At 41.0% G+C, this 14,977-nt stretch overlaps 1 protein-coding gene across 1 annotated transcript in view; it reads left to right on the forward strand.

The window, feature by feature from the left end:
* Positions 1-14,087, forward strand: part of LOC145397226 (glutamate receptor ionotropic, delta-2-like) — a 48,604-nt gene extending 34,517 nt beyond the window's left edge. The window contains exons 10-11 of the mRNA XM_080270423.1: positions 9,935-10,064; positions 13,992-14,087. Of these exons, the coding sequence (XP_080126549.1) occupies positions 9,935-10,064; positions 13,992-14,087 (226 nt within the window). The remainder of the gene's footprint in view (positions 1-9,934; positions 10,065-13,991) is intronic.
* The last annotated feature ends 890 nt before the right edge of the window (positions 14,088-14,977 follow it).

The raw sequence follows: 14,977 nt of genomic DNA on the forward strand, positions 1-14,977 counted from the left end.
ACACTCAATATTTGGAGGGACAGTGCAAATTATATTAAAATTTTGCATAATCTGAATGCTGGATAAAAAATTATTATTCAGTATACTAAAGGAAAAAGACTAACAAAATAACATAAAATTTCTTGAAATGTGCTTGCAGTTCAATGCAAAGTGTGGGGTTGATGTTCACTGATTATTTTTGCCATTCTGGGCGGTAGAGAGGCTACTGCAGTGATCAGGCTTTGTTCTAGGTTTACTTTTAGTTTGTTTCTCTGTTTTGGCTTGATAATGCTCATCTAAAAGAAAGATGCTTCAAAAAGGTATGTAGAACTAAAGAACAGAAGGCTTTCCAAAAGCCTTCTTTCCTAAGTCAGGGTGGTCCTTTATACAGCTAGAAAACAGTTTGAGGTTTAAGCTTTCAAATAGCAGTTTGAGGCCACGGTCTGAACACACTTCTAACAGTGCTTCCTGAAGGCAAATGGGAAGCTCTCCTTCATATTGTTTTCAGATAGGAGGAATGGATTTCTAACCCAATCCAGTTGCACATATCTCTCATATATGTCAGGAAAGTAAGATTTAAAAACACAGATAAGATGGGCCACATGTTCCACAATAACTGATTTCACAGTCTCTCTCTCACCACTGTTACTGGAAAAATAAGCATCTGACAGTGGAAAACACAAAATCTCCCCCTGAGCTTACCTCCTTCCACAACTCTGTTTTCTTGTGAAAACCACCAATTTTTTCACGTAAGTTGAGAATGTTTGTATCATTGTCCTGCAGAGACAAATTTAAGTCATTCATTTTGCTAAAAATGTCTGCAAGATAATTATGCCACTTGTGCAAGCCAAGTAGTGTTTTCAGAGAAAAAAATGTGACAAAAGAAGATCCATCTTCTGATAGAAAGGAGCCTACCTCATCTCGCAACTCTAACAACCCTGCGAGTACCCTCCCTCTTGACAGCCAATGCACCTCTGTGTGCAGTAATAGCTCTGTGTGCTTAGACTCTATGTTTTCGCACAGTCTGTGAAACAGGTAAGCATTAAGTGGCCTTGACTTCATAGAGTTGATTACTTTGATGCCATCATTCAATATTCCATGATACTCTGAACTCATTTTAGGGGGTGCTAATGTTTCTCTGTGAATTATGCAATGAGTCCACTCCATATTAGGATTTTCTTTCTTAATCTATGCAACGAGTCCCTTCACTTTCCCGGTCATGGTTGCAGCATCGTCTGTACACAACTAAGCCCTTCTTCAGAAAAGAACTGATTAATGACACTGAAAATTGCTATTCTCCAGTTGTGTTTTCTTCTCATTTTTTTGCAAAAAAAAAAAAAAAAAAAAGTCCATGATCATTTACATCATCTTCATCAATGCATCCCACAAATGAGACAAGTTGAGCCTGTCCACTGACGTCAGTCAATTCGCCAAGTTGAAGTGAAAAACTTGATCAGTAATATATGTACTCATTTCATTTACACTTCGAGAAACAGTTTGGTGTGACAAAGGAACAGCCTTTAGTTGATCAGCTGCCCTTTTTTCAGCCATCACAACTGCAGCTGGCAATATGAGTTCTGCAACTATATTAAATGGCTTTTTAGCTTTAGCAACTTGTAAACATACAGCTAAAGATGCTTCCAGAGCTTTTCTTGATGTTGTGAAGACTTCCTTAATTGTTGTCTGGGAGCACTTAAAATCTGAAAGTTGTCTTTAAAAAAAAAAAAAAAAAAAAAAAAAAACTCCGCCGGTTTGCCAAAATGACACTGATGTTTTGTGCTAAGGTGATGTTGAAGGTGAGCTGGTTTCATACTACTGTTGGCCAACATCTCCCCAGAAGAAGCACAAAGCATCCAGAGGATCAGAATTCACAGAAACAAATCCAAAAGGCACATAATCTTCCTTGTATTGCCGAAATTTAGGTATCTCTGTTTTCTTTTTCTTCACAGCTGCTTGACTTCCTTCACTTGCGTTGCTGTTGCGGCTGCTATAGCAATCACATTTTAACCATCTATCCATATTTATTTGCTGTTAAAGGAATAACCGTGTCTGTAAGCTTACATGTAAATTTGAAAAAGTCAGAGATGTTCTCACTTTCACTCCTCAGACGAAACTGAGCAAGAGTGATCGAGCGAGTTCAACACTGTTCCCGTACACGTCATGTCCCGTTTCCTCTCCCTTCCTCCTACTCCCATCTCCACTTTTTTTTTTTCTTTTTTTTACTGTGTTCTCTTGTCATTCACTTAAGTTGGAAACTGTGTAAGTGTTGCGGTTATTAAATTTTTCTATATTCTTAAGCAATCATCCATGCACACTTACACATGCTCATTAATGTTATTGATCCAAGATGTCATATGACCTATCTATCATACACTTAAAAAAAATATATATATCTTCTCATGTACCCCTTTGAACAATGCTTCATACCCCCAAGGGTACACATATCTCAGTTTGGACAACACTGCATTAAACGATGAAGAATTTGTCCCAGCGTTCAAGCACTTGGCCGCAGCTATTCTCTCGGATGAACTTGATGATTCAGAAAGATACCTCGGTCTCCTCAAATATGCGGCAGAGCTCATGGGGTCCCGACTGAAAGATAAAAACATACTACATCCAGACACAACTTTCTCTTGGTACCAAAATACGGAAAAATAGTTTGCACCATATTTCAAGAAAGATGGATCCTAGGTATATTTCACTGATGTAAGTGCCCTAGTGCCGAAACTTGGCAGAGATTATAATGCAGAAAAATGGAGACTATTAATAGATTCATCTAAAAGAAGCCTGAAAGGGGTACTTCTTCATGATGACAATAAATATGCATCAATACCTGTTGTTCTATGCATTCAAAAGACACATACCCGAATTTTGCAAATCTCGAGAAAATCAGTTACAATGAACACGTTGGTTCATATATGGAAACCTGAAAGTTTTGTGTATCCTCCTGGGTCAGCAGTCAGGGTATACAAAATTCCCATGTTTTCTCCGTAAGTGGGACAGCAGAGCCAAGGATTTACATTGCGTTCAGAAGTAATTGCCAAACAGAAAAAAATCTACAGCTTGGTGCTAATAGCATCATCAGACCTAGCTTGGTGAGTCCAGATAAAGCGCTGCTACCACCACTTCATATTAAGCTTAGATTAATCAAGCAGTTTTTCGAAGTCCAGTTAATCCGCCGCATGCAGGCTATTTTTAGCCGTCTGGGTCACCCCAATGCCGGCCATTTTTTGACCTTTTTTTTTTTTGCTAAAATGATAGATTTTGATGTGGAAACAACGAATTTTGCCATTAAAATGCTCACCGAGGCTCGAAAATGAATTTTATTTAGTCCTGCATACTCGTGTACAGGTATAGCCGCTCTCTCACGCTCACCACATACGTGAGAGAAAGCCGATTTCTATGAAAGGTATACTCAGGTATTTATGCTGGGAAAGTATAGCAATGTTCAGTACACTTTTCTGATCACTTATTACTTCAGCATCTATCACAATTTGCATGTCTTTCTCACTGTAAATGCATTATCTTACACTTACTTGATGATATGAACAACCTGACTTCATTACGTACAGTTCTGGCACTTACAAGAAGGTATTTACAACTTGACATCTCTATATAGTCCTTACACTTACAAGAAAGTATTTACAACTTACACTTACATGAATATATTTACAAAATGCCTTCACTATGCACAGCACTGGGTGAGGCACACAGGCAGAGTGAGGCAGAGCGAGCGTGAGGGGGGGAGCAAGTGAGTGCATGGCCTTGACAGTCTGGGGGATGATAGAGGAACAGTTACCTTACATGCCTGCCAATTTTTACTGGCGAATCTTGAAAAATGCGGTCACAGTGAAGTTTTTTATTTTAGACCGCTTTAAAATGGCACTGGCACGCGGCGGGTTAAAAGTTGGAGCATGTTTTATGTATTGTACCAAAAATTCTCTGGTTTGCCTGAAGCTAAATTGAAAGAAGGAGTATTTACTGGATCTGATATTAGAAAACTGATTTCTGATGCAGAATTTGATGGTGCGATGAATGACGTGGAATGAGAGGCGTGGTTATCATTCAAAGAAATAATTTCTAAGTTTTTAGGTAACAATAAGGGACCAAATTCCAGATAACTGTGAGAAAATTGTTGGTCGAATTTAAAGAGTTGCTTTGCAACATAAGTCTCAACATTCACTTTTTGGATTTGCATTTGGAATTTTCCTCCCCTGCCCCCCCCCCCCACAATCTTGGAGAGGTGAGTGAAGAACAGGGTGAAAGATTCCATCGGGATACCAAGGACATGGAAAGAAGGTACCAAGGACTTTGGGATGTCAACATTCACTTTTTGGATTTGCATTTGGAATTTCCCTCCCCCCCCCAACCTTGGAGCTGTGAGTGAAGAACATGGTGAAAGATTCCATCAGGATATCAAGGACATGGAAAGAAGGTACCAAGGACTTTTAGATGTCAGTATGATGGCAGCACAAGAAACCTCGGTTGACAGCAGTTATTTTATTTTCAACCATTTTCATGTTATAGCCCTCTGAAAATCCGTGATCTTGAGTCTGACCTTTCAAGGTCACTCAAGGTCAAAGGTCATGGTGCCAAGTGAAAGCCCATATGAGACTTCCTATATACTGAGGTAAGTAAATAACTCTTACTTTCAACCATACCCGGGTTATAGCCCCCCCAATATCCGTGACATTGAGTCTGACCTTTCAAGGTCACTCAAGGTCAAAGGTCATGGTGCCAAGTGAAAGCCCATGTGAGACTTCCTATATATTGAGGTAAGTAAATAACTCTTACTTTCAACCATACCCGGGTTATAGCCCCCCCCAATATCCGTGACATTGAGTCTGACCTTTCAAGGTCACTTAAGGTCAAAGGTCACGACACCAATAAAAAAACAATATGGGACTTCCTATACAGTATGTTGATAATAGTAAATATTTCATCATCTTCAACCAGTTTCGAGTTGTAGCCCCCTGAATAACCGTGACCTTGAGTCAAGATAATTTTAAGGTCAAATTCCATGGTACCAATGAAATGCCGATATGGGACTTCCTATAAGTTGACAATAGTAAATATCTAACTGCAACTAGTTTCGGATTATATAGCCCCCTGAATATCAGTGACCTTGACCTTTCAGGGCCACTCAATGTCAAAGGTCTTGGTGCCAAGTGAAAGTCCACATGGGAGTTCTTGTATGATGATAATAGTAAATATCTCCATCTCACAACCTGTTTCAAGTTAAACCCATCTGAAAATCCGTGACCTTGATATTGAACTTTCAGGGTCACTCGATTACCTCAGAAATTTAATCATTTCCTTTTGGAACCGGTGCTCACATGGGAAAGTTTCATGCAATTTCATGCAGCCGTTTTTTTGTAATGTAGGTAACAAACAAATACAAAAACAAACTCTGCTACAAACAATACCTCTACTGAGAATTTACAAATACTAGAAAAGCTATATGCGAGTCATGGAATATATAGTGTTGTTTCCTCCATGTATATATTTTAAAAATTACACTGACTAAATATTTTTGTTTTCAGTTAATTTAGAACAATATTGCATAGATCGATTGAAATTAATAATTTGCTAAATTATAACAAAAATTCTCTTGAGTTTTGTATTAAATGTGATGTGATGGAAACATTGTAAATGCATTTTTTACTGTGTTCATTATTGCAAAATAAATAAATAAATAAATAACTACTCAGAAATAAAACAAATTTTAATGGATTACTTTTGCAGGCCAGTGTTATGTAACTGATGTTTTGGAATAAAACTGAGAGGATCTGTGAAGATTAGGGTAAGAGGTCTATCCCGGTTGGAAAATTTGAAAAACTAAAGAGATGGAAATGAAAACAACGGGCGACAGAAAATGTGGTATTGTTAATTAAATGGCAGTAGTTGGACTTTGTTAAGAGTGTATAATTAATGGAATATTGATCGTTTAGGAAAAAACTCGTGTCTTTTTAATACTTGATAGCTCTAAGTTCTTGCATTCATTTCCCATACACCATTTTATGACTTCTAATGTTGTCCATATATATATATATATATATATATATATATATATATATATATATATATATGTACAGTGGGTTCGCACAGTGCGTGTCAACGCAGTGTGCGATTCGCCTTGTGCATGAGTGACCAAAAATCATAACCAAAAACCCTTTAATGCGCGAGTTTACCGCACAGAACGCGAGGCAAAGGCAAGGAATGGCTCAAAAATGCCATTTTCTACTAGTGCGCGATCACCCCTCACAGAGCACATCACGTGTCGTCATGCTGATGCACAGAAATTCCCGGGCATTCTACTGCGCAGCTTGGGGTACAAAGGAGCAGGCGCGCCATAACAGTCCCGGCTCGGGCACTGTGCGGATCTGCTCTCTACAGCTAACCTGTTGTGTACAACGTGTGGTGTTTTTTGTGCTGCCTGTACTTCGCTGCACCATGGCTCCAACCCCAAGAGTAAAGAAACTTCTGACGCACGCCACCAAGTTAATTAAGATGAAGGAGGAGGGTCAAGGAAACACGGCTATCGGGAGAACCCTGAGACTGGCTGAATCTACAGTGAGAATTGTGTGGAAGAACTGTGAAGCCATAAAGGCTGTAGTGAAGACGTATGGTGCCTCTGACCTAGACGGCCGTTCGTGGGTGGGAAATCGTGCTATGATATTAATGGAGCGTTATCTTGCCACCTTCATAATGCAGAAAGAAAAGGAGTGTTCCACTCAATGGAAGATTTATTTGGAACCAAGCCCAGCTCTTTTACAAGGCTGCATCTCGAAGGTTAAAAGTGGAAAAACCGTTCAGGGCATCGGTTGGATGGCTGGACCGTTTTCTCAAGCGCAAGGAACTCCGTTACATGAAATTGTCTGGTGAACGTGCCTCTGCCGATGAGCTGGCCACGAGAGACTAACCTGCAATATTTTAAACGATTATTGAAGAGGGACAGTACACCAAGGACCAGATCTACAACATCGATGAAACGTCCTTATATTACAAGGCCATGCCAAAATCAACTTACATTGCTAAAATACAGAAACAAGCCCCTGGTCGCAAGCTCCTGAAGTGTAAGATGACGGTAATGTTCACTGTAAACCTGTCTGGGAGCCACGAGATGAGGCCAGTTGTTGTACACACAGCGTCACATCCAAGGTGCTACAAAAACCTAACGAACATGGATGCAAGTGGCGTGTATTGGTATAAGTCTGTAAATGGTTGGATGACCGGGAACATTATGGCAGACTGATTAACGAGGCGGTGTGTCACTGATGCGAGAGCCAAGTGTCGGGAACTGGGCATTCCATTTAAGATGCTCCTTGTGCTTGATAATGCACCAAGTCACCCTCCATACCTGGAAGATCTTCACAAGGATTGTCGTGTTGTGTTTCTGCCGCCCCGCACAACGTCACTAATGCGGCCACTCGATCAAGAACTAATCGCCACAGTGAAGCATTTCTACCATAGGGAAGTGTACGACTACCTACGCAGGAAGACCGACACACAAGAGGAGCTTCATGCCCTACAAGAAGATCACGACGAAGACCTTGCTGAGGCATCTGCTCCCGTTCCATCTCCACCAGCACCTCTATCCCGAGCTACCACAGATGCCATGACTGATGAGGCATTTTGGCGTAACTTTACGGTGAAGGACGCAGTTGAATTTCTCCTTCAAGCCTGGCACCAGATTACACCTGCAACGGTGAACCATGCGTGGCGAATGCTCGTGCCTCACCTGTGCATCACCCAGGAGACAGCCATTCAACCACTGGCCGATGCTGAGGCAGCAACAATGACAGCAGCACAAGCTGTACCAGGTTTCGAGGACGTTACATTGGCGGACATACAAGAAGCGCACACTGCTACTGAGGAACAGCCTCCCGAGGAAGTGTTGCAACGGATAGATGAGGCTGACGCAGAGCCCGATGCCAGACAGAGTCCAGTTGAGCAGCCTAGCGTGATGGAAGGCAGGACTGAGCTGTGTATGTCAAATATTAGCAAGATCCTTGCTGCCGTGGATAAGCTCAAGGAAGAGGTGAAGGCACAGGAAGTGAGCAACCTAAGAACGGAGGAACTTCTGGTTGGTATCGACAAACTCTTCCGTTTCTACACTGACAGGCACAGGGAAGAAATAAACAGGAGAAGACAGATGCTCATAACAAGCTACACACAGCGGGCTCAAGTTGGTGAAATAGCGGAACCATCGACATCGTCTGCTCCTGATCCCGTTGAGGATGAAGAGGATGCAATGTCAGGAGTGTCAGCATTGGACTTTGAAGGGTTTATGGTCGAAGTGAGTGACTTGGATGCTCCTGGGGAAGGTGATCAAGAGGAGTCTGTGGAGGGAAGTGTTGGTGCGGTGGTAGGTGCGATGGGGAGTGCGGTGCTGTAAGTGTTGCCGCGCCTCGGAACCCCTGTTATTTAAGGTCATCAGGCCTGTTGTCTACTGTTGTTAAGGTGACTATCCATATTTTTGTTATTGTAGCTATAGCTTTAGTACAATGTCTGAAACATATGACCTTTATTATGTCTCTAAGGGCCAAAAAATGTCCGGGTATGAGGGGGTACCACCCATATGTAATTATTCCCATAAGATTATGTATTCCTAGTATGCGAATTCCCTTTGTGCGAGCTCGTGCACCGCCCAATGTCTCGCGCACTATGCGAGCCCACTATATATATATATATATATATATATATATATATATATATATATATATACAGTATGTATGTATATGTTGCCAGAGGTCTTAGTCCCTTAAGGGGTTGCCACGACCAAATAGCCTCCACGTCGCCCTATCCCTCGCCATTTCGCTGCCTTCCTTCCAGTTCACACACCCATCTCTCATATAACTGTATTTATTTCTTCTGCTGTTGCTTTTTTTTTTTTGAGCAGAGGTGAGAGTGGTGATTTATTTCCTAGTGCGAAATAAAGTGATGGTGATGATGACGATGATGATGTGACAGGAAGCATCAGGAGAAACAGAATCAGGTAGTCCGGCCACGGCGAGGGGATGGGGAGTGAAAGACTAACTAGAAGTGTGTGATGATGGTGATTGATAGAAAGCACCAGGAGGAAGACACAGAGGCGACTCGGCCATATGGAGAGGATGGAGAGCGAGACCAACCAGAAGTGCATGTGAGTGAGGTGGAAGGAGAAGGAGATCGAGGAGGGACGGGGTAGAGAGGTATATGAGAGAGGGGAGAGGGGAGCTGAAAGATAGATGAATAGATACAGACAGACAGATAGACAGAGATAGAAAAATAGATAGATAGACAGATGATGATGTGATATTTTGAAAAGTAATGACATTTAAGTAAGATCCATGGGCCGTGAAGGTGGAGGGTCAGTCTGTTGTTTGATAACCCCACTGAAATGAGTGGTTCTCAAAACAAGCGTCTAGAAGCAGCAGAAATACACTAATACGTCATTCTATCATGTGTTTTATTATGCTGTATAAACATTTTTTTTTCTTTACATAGCAAATGCATGTACAGTAAGCAACAATAATCGTGTCGTGAAATTTGGTGAAAACATAAGCTAACGGGCTAAGCGTCTGGTACATTCCGCCGTTTGTCATACGGACGGTTCATAATGTTTCACGAGTTACGTTTAATCTTCGGACAAAACCGCGACACGACTACTGTTGCTCACTGTACACCGGACAAAATAAGTACTGTAAATGCTTTTTACTGTCACAGCAAAGGAAGTTTATGTAATTTGCCCTTTAAGTCAGCAAATAACAAAAATTTAACTGTGCTTGCCAGTACACCTTAAGGCTGAGCTATATTTACTGAGCTGTCACGGTGTTACTTAGGCATACCGACAATTCCCAGGTAAATAAACCCAACTGTGCTTTTTCCAAATTCCGTCGTATCCAGTTATTCGGATATTGAATATGTCGAACATTAAAAAATAGGTACTTTTGTATAATCATTCCATCTTCAGAATCCTAGCGTTAACTGAGTCGGGTCTCTTCGGATACCTGATGATGGAGAGTGTCCCAAACTATACACAGTGTGTCAGCTTACCCAAGAAAGTTCTCGTCAACACTTCCTTATCACTGACCAACCTCTGGGTAGGTATAAATTATAAGTCATAGGCTGCATGCATAACTTTCCTTTATCTATTGGGATCAGTATGGTTAAATGCTTTTCAGCAAAATTACATGAAATGTTCAGGTTAGGTACATACTTTACAGCTTTGAGTGGCTGTGTCTTCAGTCAGAACATATACAGAAATGACCATACACAGATACGCATAAAGTAAATGGAAAGCAAATACAGTAGCCTAACATTATTTCGCCAAAATGCCAAACTCTACCGTCTTAAGAACACTGTATGCGATTGGTGATGCACACTGTATTAGGAGAGAGGCGTACAGCTTAGAAATATCATAACATTGGAAACCATGTAAAAATATGTTTATACAGTTTTGGCCTATGACTCGTTGCCTCTTTTATAGCAATGTCTATGTGATGAGAGAAACGCGCTTTTTTCAGCACATTGTAACCATTCCTACACCAGGGCAATTCAGAATGACCCTCGTACAGTTGGAAATTCGTGTCGTGTGTGTGATGCATATGAAAATAAGTTCATTAATTTAGATGAAAAAGTTTTCCTAGAGTACTTACTATCTATCTATCTATTGCCAGACGCCTCAATCCCGTTTGGGGTGGCCACAAACAAATCGCCTCCAAGTCGCCCTGTCCCCCGCCATTTAACTGCCCTGCTCCCAACTCACACACCCCTCTCTCATATACCTCTCCACCCCATCCCTCCATCTCATCCTCGGCCTCCCCCACCCTCTTCCCCCCTCCACCTCACTCACATACACTCTCTTCGTCAGTCTTTCACCCTCCATCCTCTCCACATGGCCAAACCACCTCAGTGTGTTCCTCATAACGCTTCCTATCACATCCACATCCACACCACAACGCTCCTTTATATCCTCATTCGTCAGCCTGTCTCTCCATGTGACTCCACAGGCTCCTCTTAAATAACTCATTTCCACTGCTCTCACTCTTGACTTGTGTCCTTCCAACAATGTCCAAGCTTCACTTCCATACGTTAGAGTTGGTATCACAATACTGTCATGTAGTAACTTTTTCACTTCCATGCTCACTTCCCTGTTTCTTATCACTGCTTTCAAAGAACCAGCAACCTTTCTTCCCTGCTGTACCCTTTCAAGCACTTCACCCTCCAAACCTCCATCCTTACTCATCACAATTCCCAAGTACTAAAACGTACTCACATTTTCCAATTCCTCACCATCCAACCTCGCTGTACATTCACTGACTTCACCTCTCTCAAAGACCATCACTTTACTCTTCCCTACATTCACCTTTAGATTCCGTTTCTTACACACTCTCCCAAACTCATCCACCAAGCCTTGCAGCTCCCCTTCGTCTTCACTCAACAACACAGTATCATCTGCAAACAACAGTACAGGGAGTTTCCAAACACTATCCTCTCTCACCAGGGCCACTCAAACATCCACTACCCTACCTTGTACCTCTTTTATTACCCCATCCATGTACAGATTGAACAACCATGGAGACATGACACATCCCTGTTTCAACCCAACTTTCAAAGAGAAAAATTCACTTAGTTCACCATCCACACGCACTGCAGTCTTCGCACCATCGTACATACTCTTCACAGCATTCAACAACTTCCCATCTACTCCATATATTCTTAACACTTTCCACAATCCTTGTCTATCCACCCTGTCATATGCTTTCTCCAAATCCATGAAAGCCACATACAACTTCTTTCCCTTCTCTAGAAACTTTTCCACTAAAGATCTAAGACTGAATATCTGATCTACACAACCTCTTCCCTTCCTAATGCCTTCCTGTTCTTCTCCAACTAATTTCTCTGTTCTTTCTCCAACTCTGTCAATAAGTATCCTACCATACACTTTTCCTATTATACTAAGAAGACAAATGACCCTATGATTACCACACACTTCTTTTTCCCCTTTTCCTTTGTACAAGGGAATAATTATACCTGACTTCCAATCCTCCGGGACTCTACCTTCCTCCCAGGCCAATCTGCACATCTTCCACATCCATTCTACTACTATCTCTCCCCCATGCTTCATCATTTCACCACACACTCCATCAATTCCTGGGGCTTTCCCCGATTTAACTTACTTACTGTTGTGCATTAAAAAGTGCATGTAGCATTCTGAATAACTTTTTAGGACCAAGTAAAAAGTGTGTAACGTGACAAGCCTTTAACTCCATCAGTCCAGTTCTTTCTTCGTTATTTTTCTTTATATCCAGACAATCTTCTTCATTCTGTTTTAGAATGTTCGAAGGGAACGGGTTACAGATAGGCTTAATTTATGCCTTTGTATATATAGGTCCTAATCTGAAAAAAATTGCCTGGAATCAGTCAGAATAAAATATGTCATGCTTATCTTGTTCCTTTTTGGTTGAAACACACACACACACACACACACACACACACACACACACACACACACACACACGCACACACACACAAATATTTTTACTGATGATGAAAAAATACAAATGAAAATTACTAACACAGACTATTGTAAAGAGCTATAAGAAAAGTTAAACTTCATGAATGGAGTAATACATGGCAAATGGAACTCAATGTGGACAAGTGTCATATAATCAAGTTTGGTTAAAGTGGAAAAAGACCAGATTGAAATCATAAGTTACGAAGTAAAACCCTACACATATCAGAAAGAGAGAAGGACGTAGGTGTGATTATCAATAACAGACTATCTCCGGCTAACCACATCAGTGAGAAGGTCCGGAACATGCATACACTGCTTCCAGATATGACAGTAGCATTCACATACATAAATGAAGACATGCTGAGAAACATATTAACATCATGCATCAGACCAACCCTGGAGTATGCATCAGTAGTCTGGAATCCTCATCTCAAGAAACACATATGCCTAGATAAGATTGCAAATGTTCAAAGGGCCGCTACAAGATGGGTACCAAGCTTAAGGGATCTAAGCTACGAAGACTGACTAGATAAACTGAATCTGCCAACACTACAGGAGAGAAGGAAAACAAGAGACATGATTATGCTATATAAATGCATATAAGGGAAGGAGACAATAGACATAAATGAGTATATAACCAATGGGGATGCATCAGCAAGAGGACAATGCAAAAAATCTGCATAAAAAGAGAGACGATAAAGACGTAAAGATATTTAGTTTCCCATATAGGGCAATTGATCAGTGTAATGCACTACTGAATGAAATAGTGTGTGCCAAAACAATTCATAAACTTCAGGATTTGTATGATAAAAATGGTTTAATACACGGGACAGTACTTGACTCATTCCTGTAAAAATACAATTAGGTAAGAACAATTATATAAGAACACACACACACACACACACACACACACACACACACACACACACACACACACACACACACACACACACACACACACACACACACACACACACACACACACACACACCAGAATTACCTTATTATCTTGCATATGCTTCTTCACTGTTGTTCTTGTTGTTGAGTAGCCCCGCCCTGTCATACCGAGCAGAACTATAAACCGCAGGCATGAATCTTCCCACGTAGGAATATCCTATGCAATGAACCGATGTTTAGCGCTTCGCTGCGGCCCTGCATAGGGTAGGTATGGAGAAGTTTAGATCCTGGATGGAAGCCGCATTTGCGTCTCTCAATCTAGGTAACAACAGCACCACAGTAGGCTCCACCTCGCCCTGTTCTTTGGTTATATGGTTACTACCCAGCGCTGTAAAATATTTCCTGGGTTACAGGAAACCAAGATCGTCACGCAATGTACAGCCCCTTGGAGTGGAAAGAAGAGTAATATAAAGTGACACAAGGGATGGTAGAAGTAGGGGGACAGTAAGGAGACACAGGAAAAGAATGATAAGGGTAAAGAAGAAGTAGGCAGCACTATTACATCAAGCTGTAATAAATAAAATATGTAAGATGATATATTTCTGTGTTTCAGGGTATGTTCGTCATGGTGAGTGTGGGCCATTTTTCTGCCACTGTTATCTTTTGTCTGGAGCTTCTCATCTCTCACTTCTGGTCTCGCTCAGACTGAAGGGCAGACATCTATACTGGCATCGAGTTGGTGGTCTGAATCACCTTAGACCATTAATAACCACAGACATAGAAACCATAACAAAAGATAGTCGTATCAGAGGCCTTTGTAAAGACTTCATGACTGAAGTGAAACGTCTAGCAATATTTATGCCAAAAATTACTATTTGGTGGATGTCCACAGCATCACAAAAATATTTATAGTAAAATTGTTGCAAAATACCAATTAAGGAGTTTTATTCATTTCACTGATTTGGAAACTTTTTGTAAGATTACCAAGTGAAATGATGATCAATCAGTATGCAACAGCTTTAAGGTAGTAAATGTTCTGATCACTTAAATGACATTTAATCAAAAACCGCACAAATACATGTAACTTGGAAATCTTAAAAAAAACTTATGGAGTTACTGGGCACGGCATTTGTATTTATTCCTTTCTCTTCCTTTCTCAATAAGTATCTTGCTATAAAATTATGACATGTTGACGATATATATCTGACCCACTACGCGAGGTAAGGAATTTTTTTTTTTCCTCGCAACAGCTTTGAAATTGAAATATTTGGGAGTAACTCATATTTATAATATTACTTTATGTGTTTATCGTTTTCACTATAAGATCCTTTTTCTTCAGGTGAAAAATACCTTCTATTTGGGGGGTTTAAATCCAGCCTTGGAGTCGCCGGGATGGGGGGGGGGGAGGTGGCCACATAAAAGCTCCAACCATCGGCTCCTCTCCCGGTGACAGCCGAGAGATGTGCTTGGAACCACTGTCTGACTCACTCCTTCATTTCTGCAACATTTGCAGCCTTTCTCCCTAATTTTCTCTATACTGAACACCACCTCTCTTCCTCTAAACCTCAACTTTTCTTTATTACTGAGACCCAACTGTCT

Source organism: Coenobita brevimanus, chromosome 40 (assembly GCF_032717465.1).
Source record: "Coenobita brevimanus isolate Jiangsu-jjx chromosome 40, ASM3271746v2, whole genome shotgun sequence".
NCBI classification, from domain to species: Eukaryota; Metazoa; Arthropoda; class Malacostraca; order Decapoda; family Coenobitidae; genus Coenobita; species Coenobita brevimanus.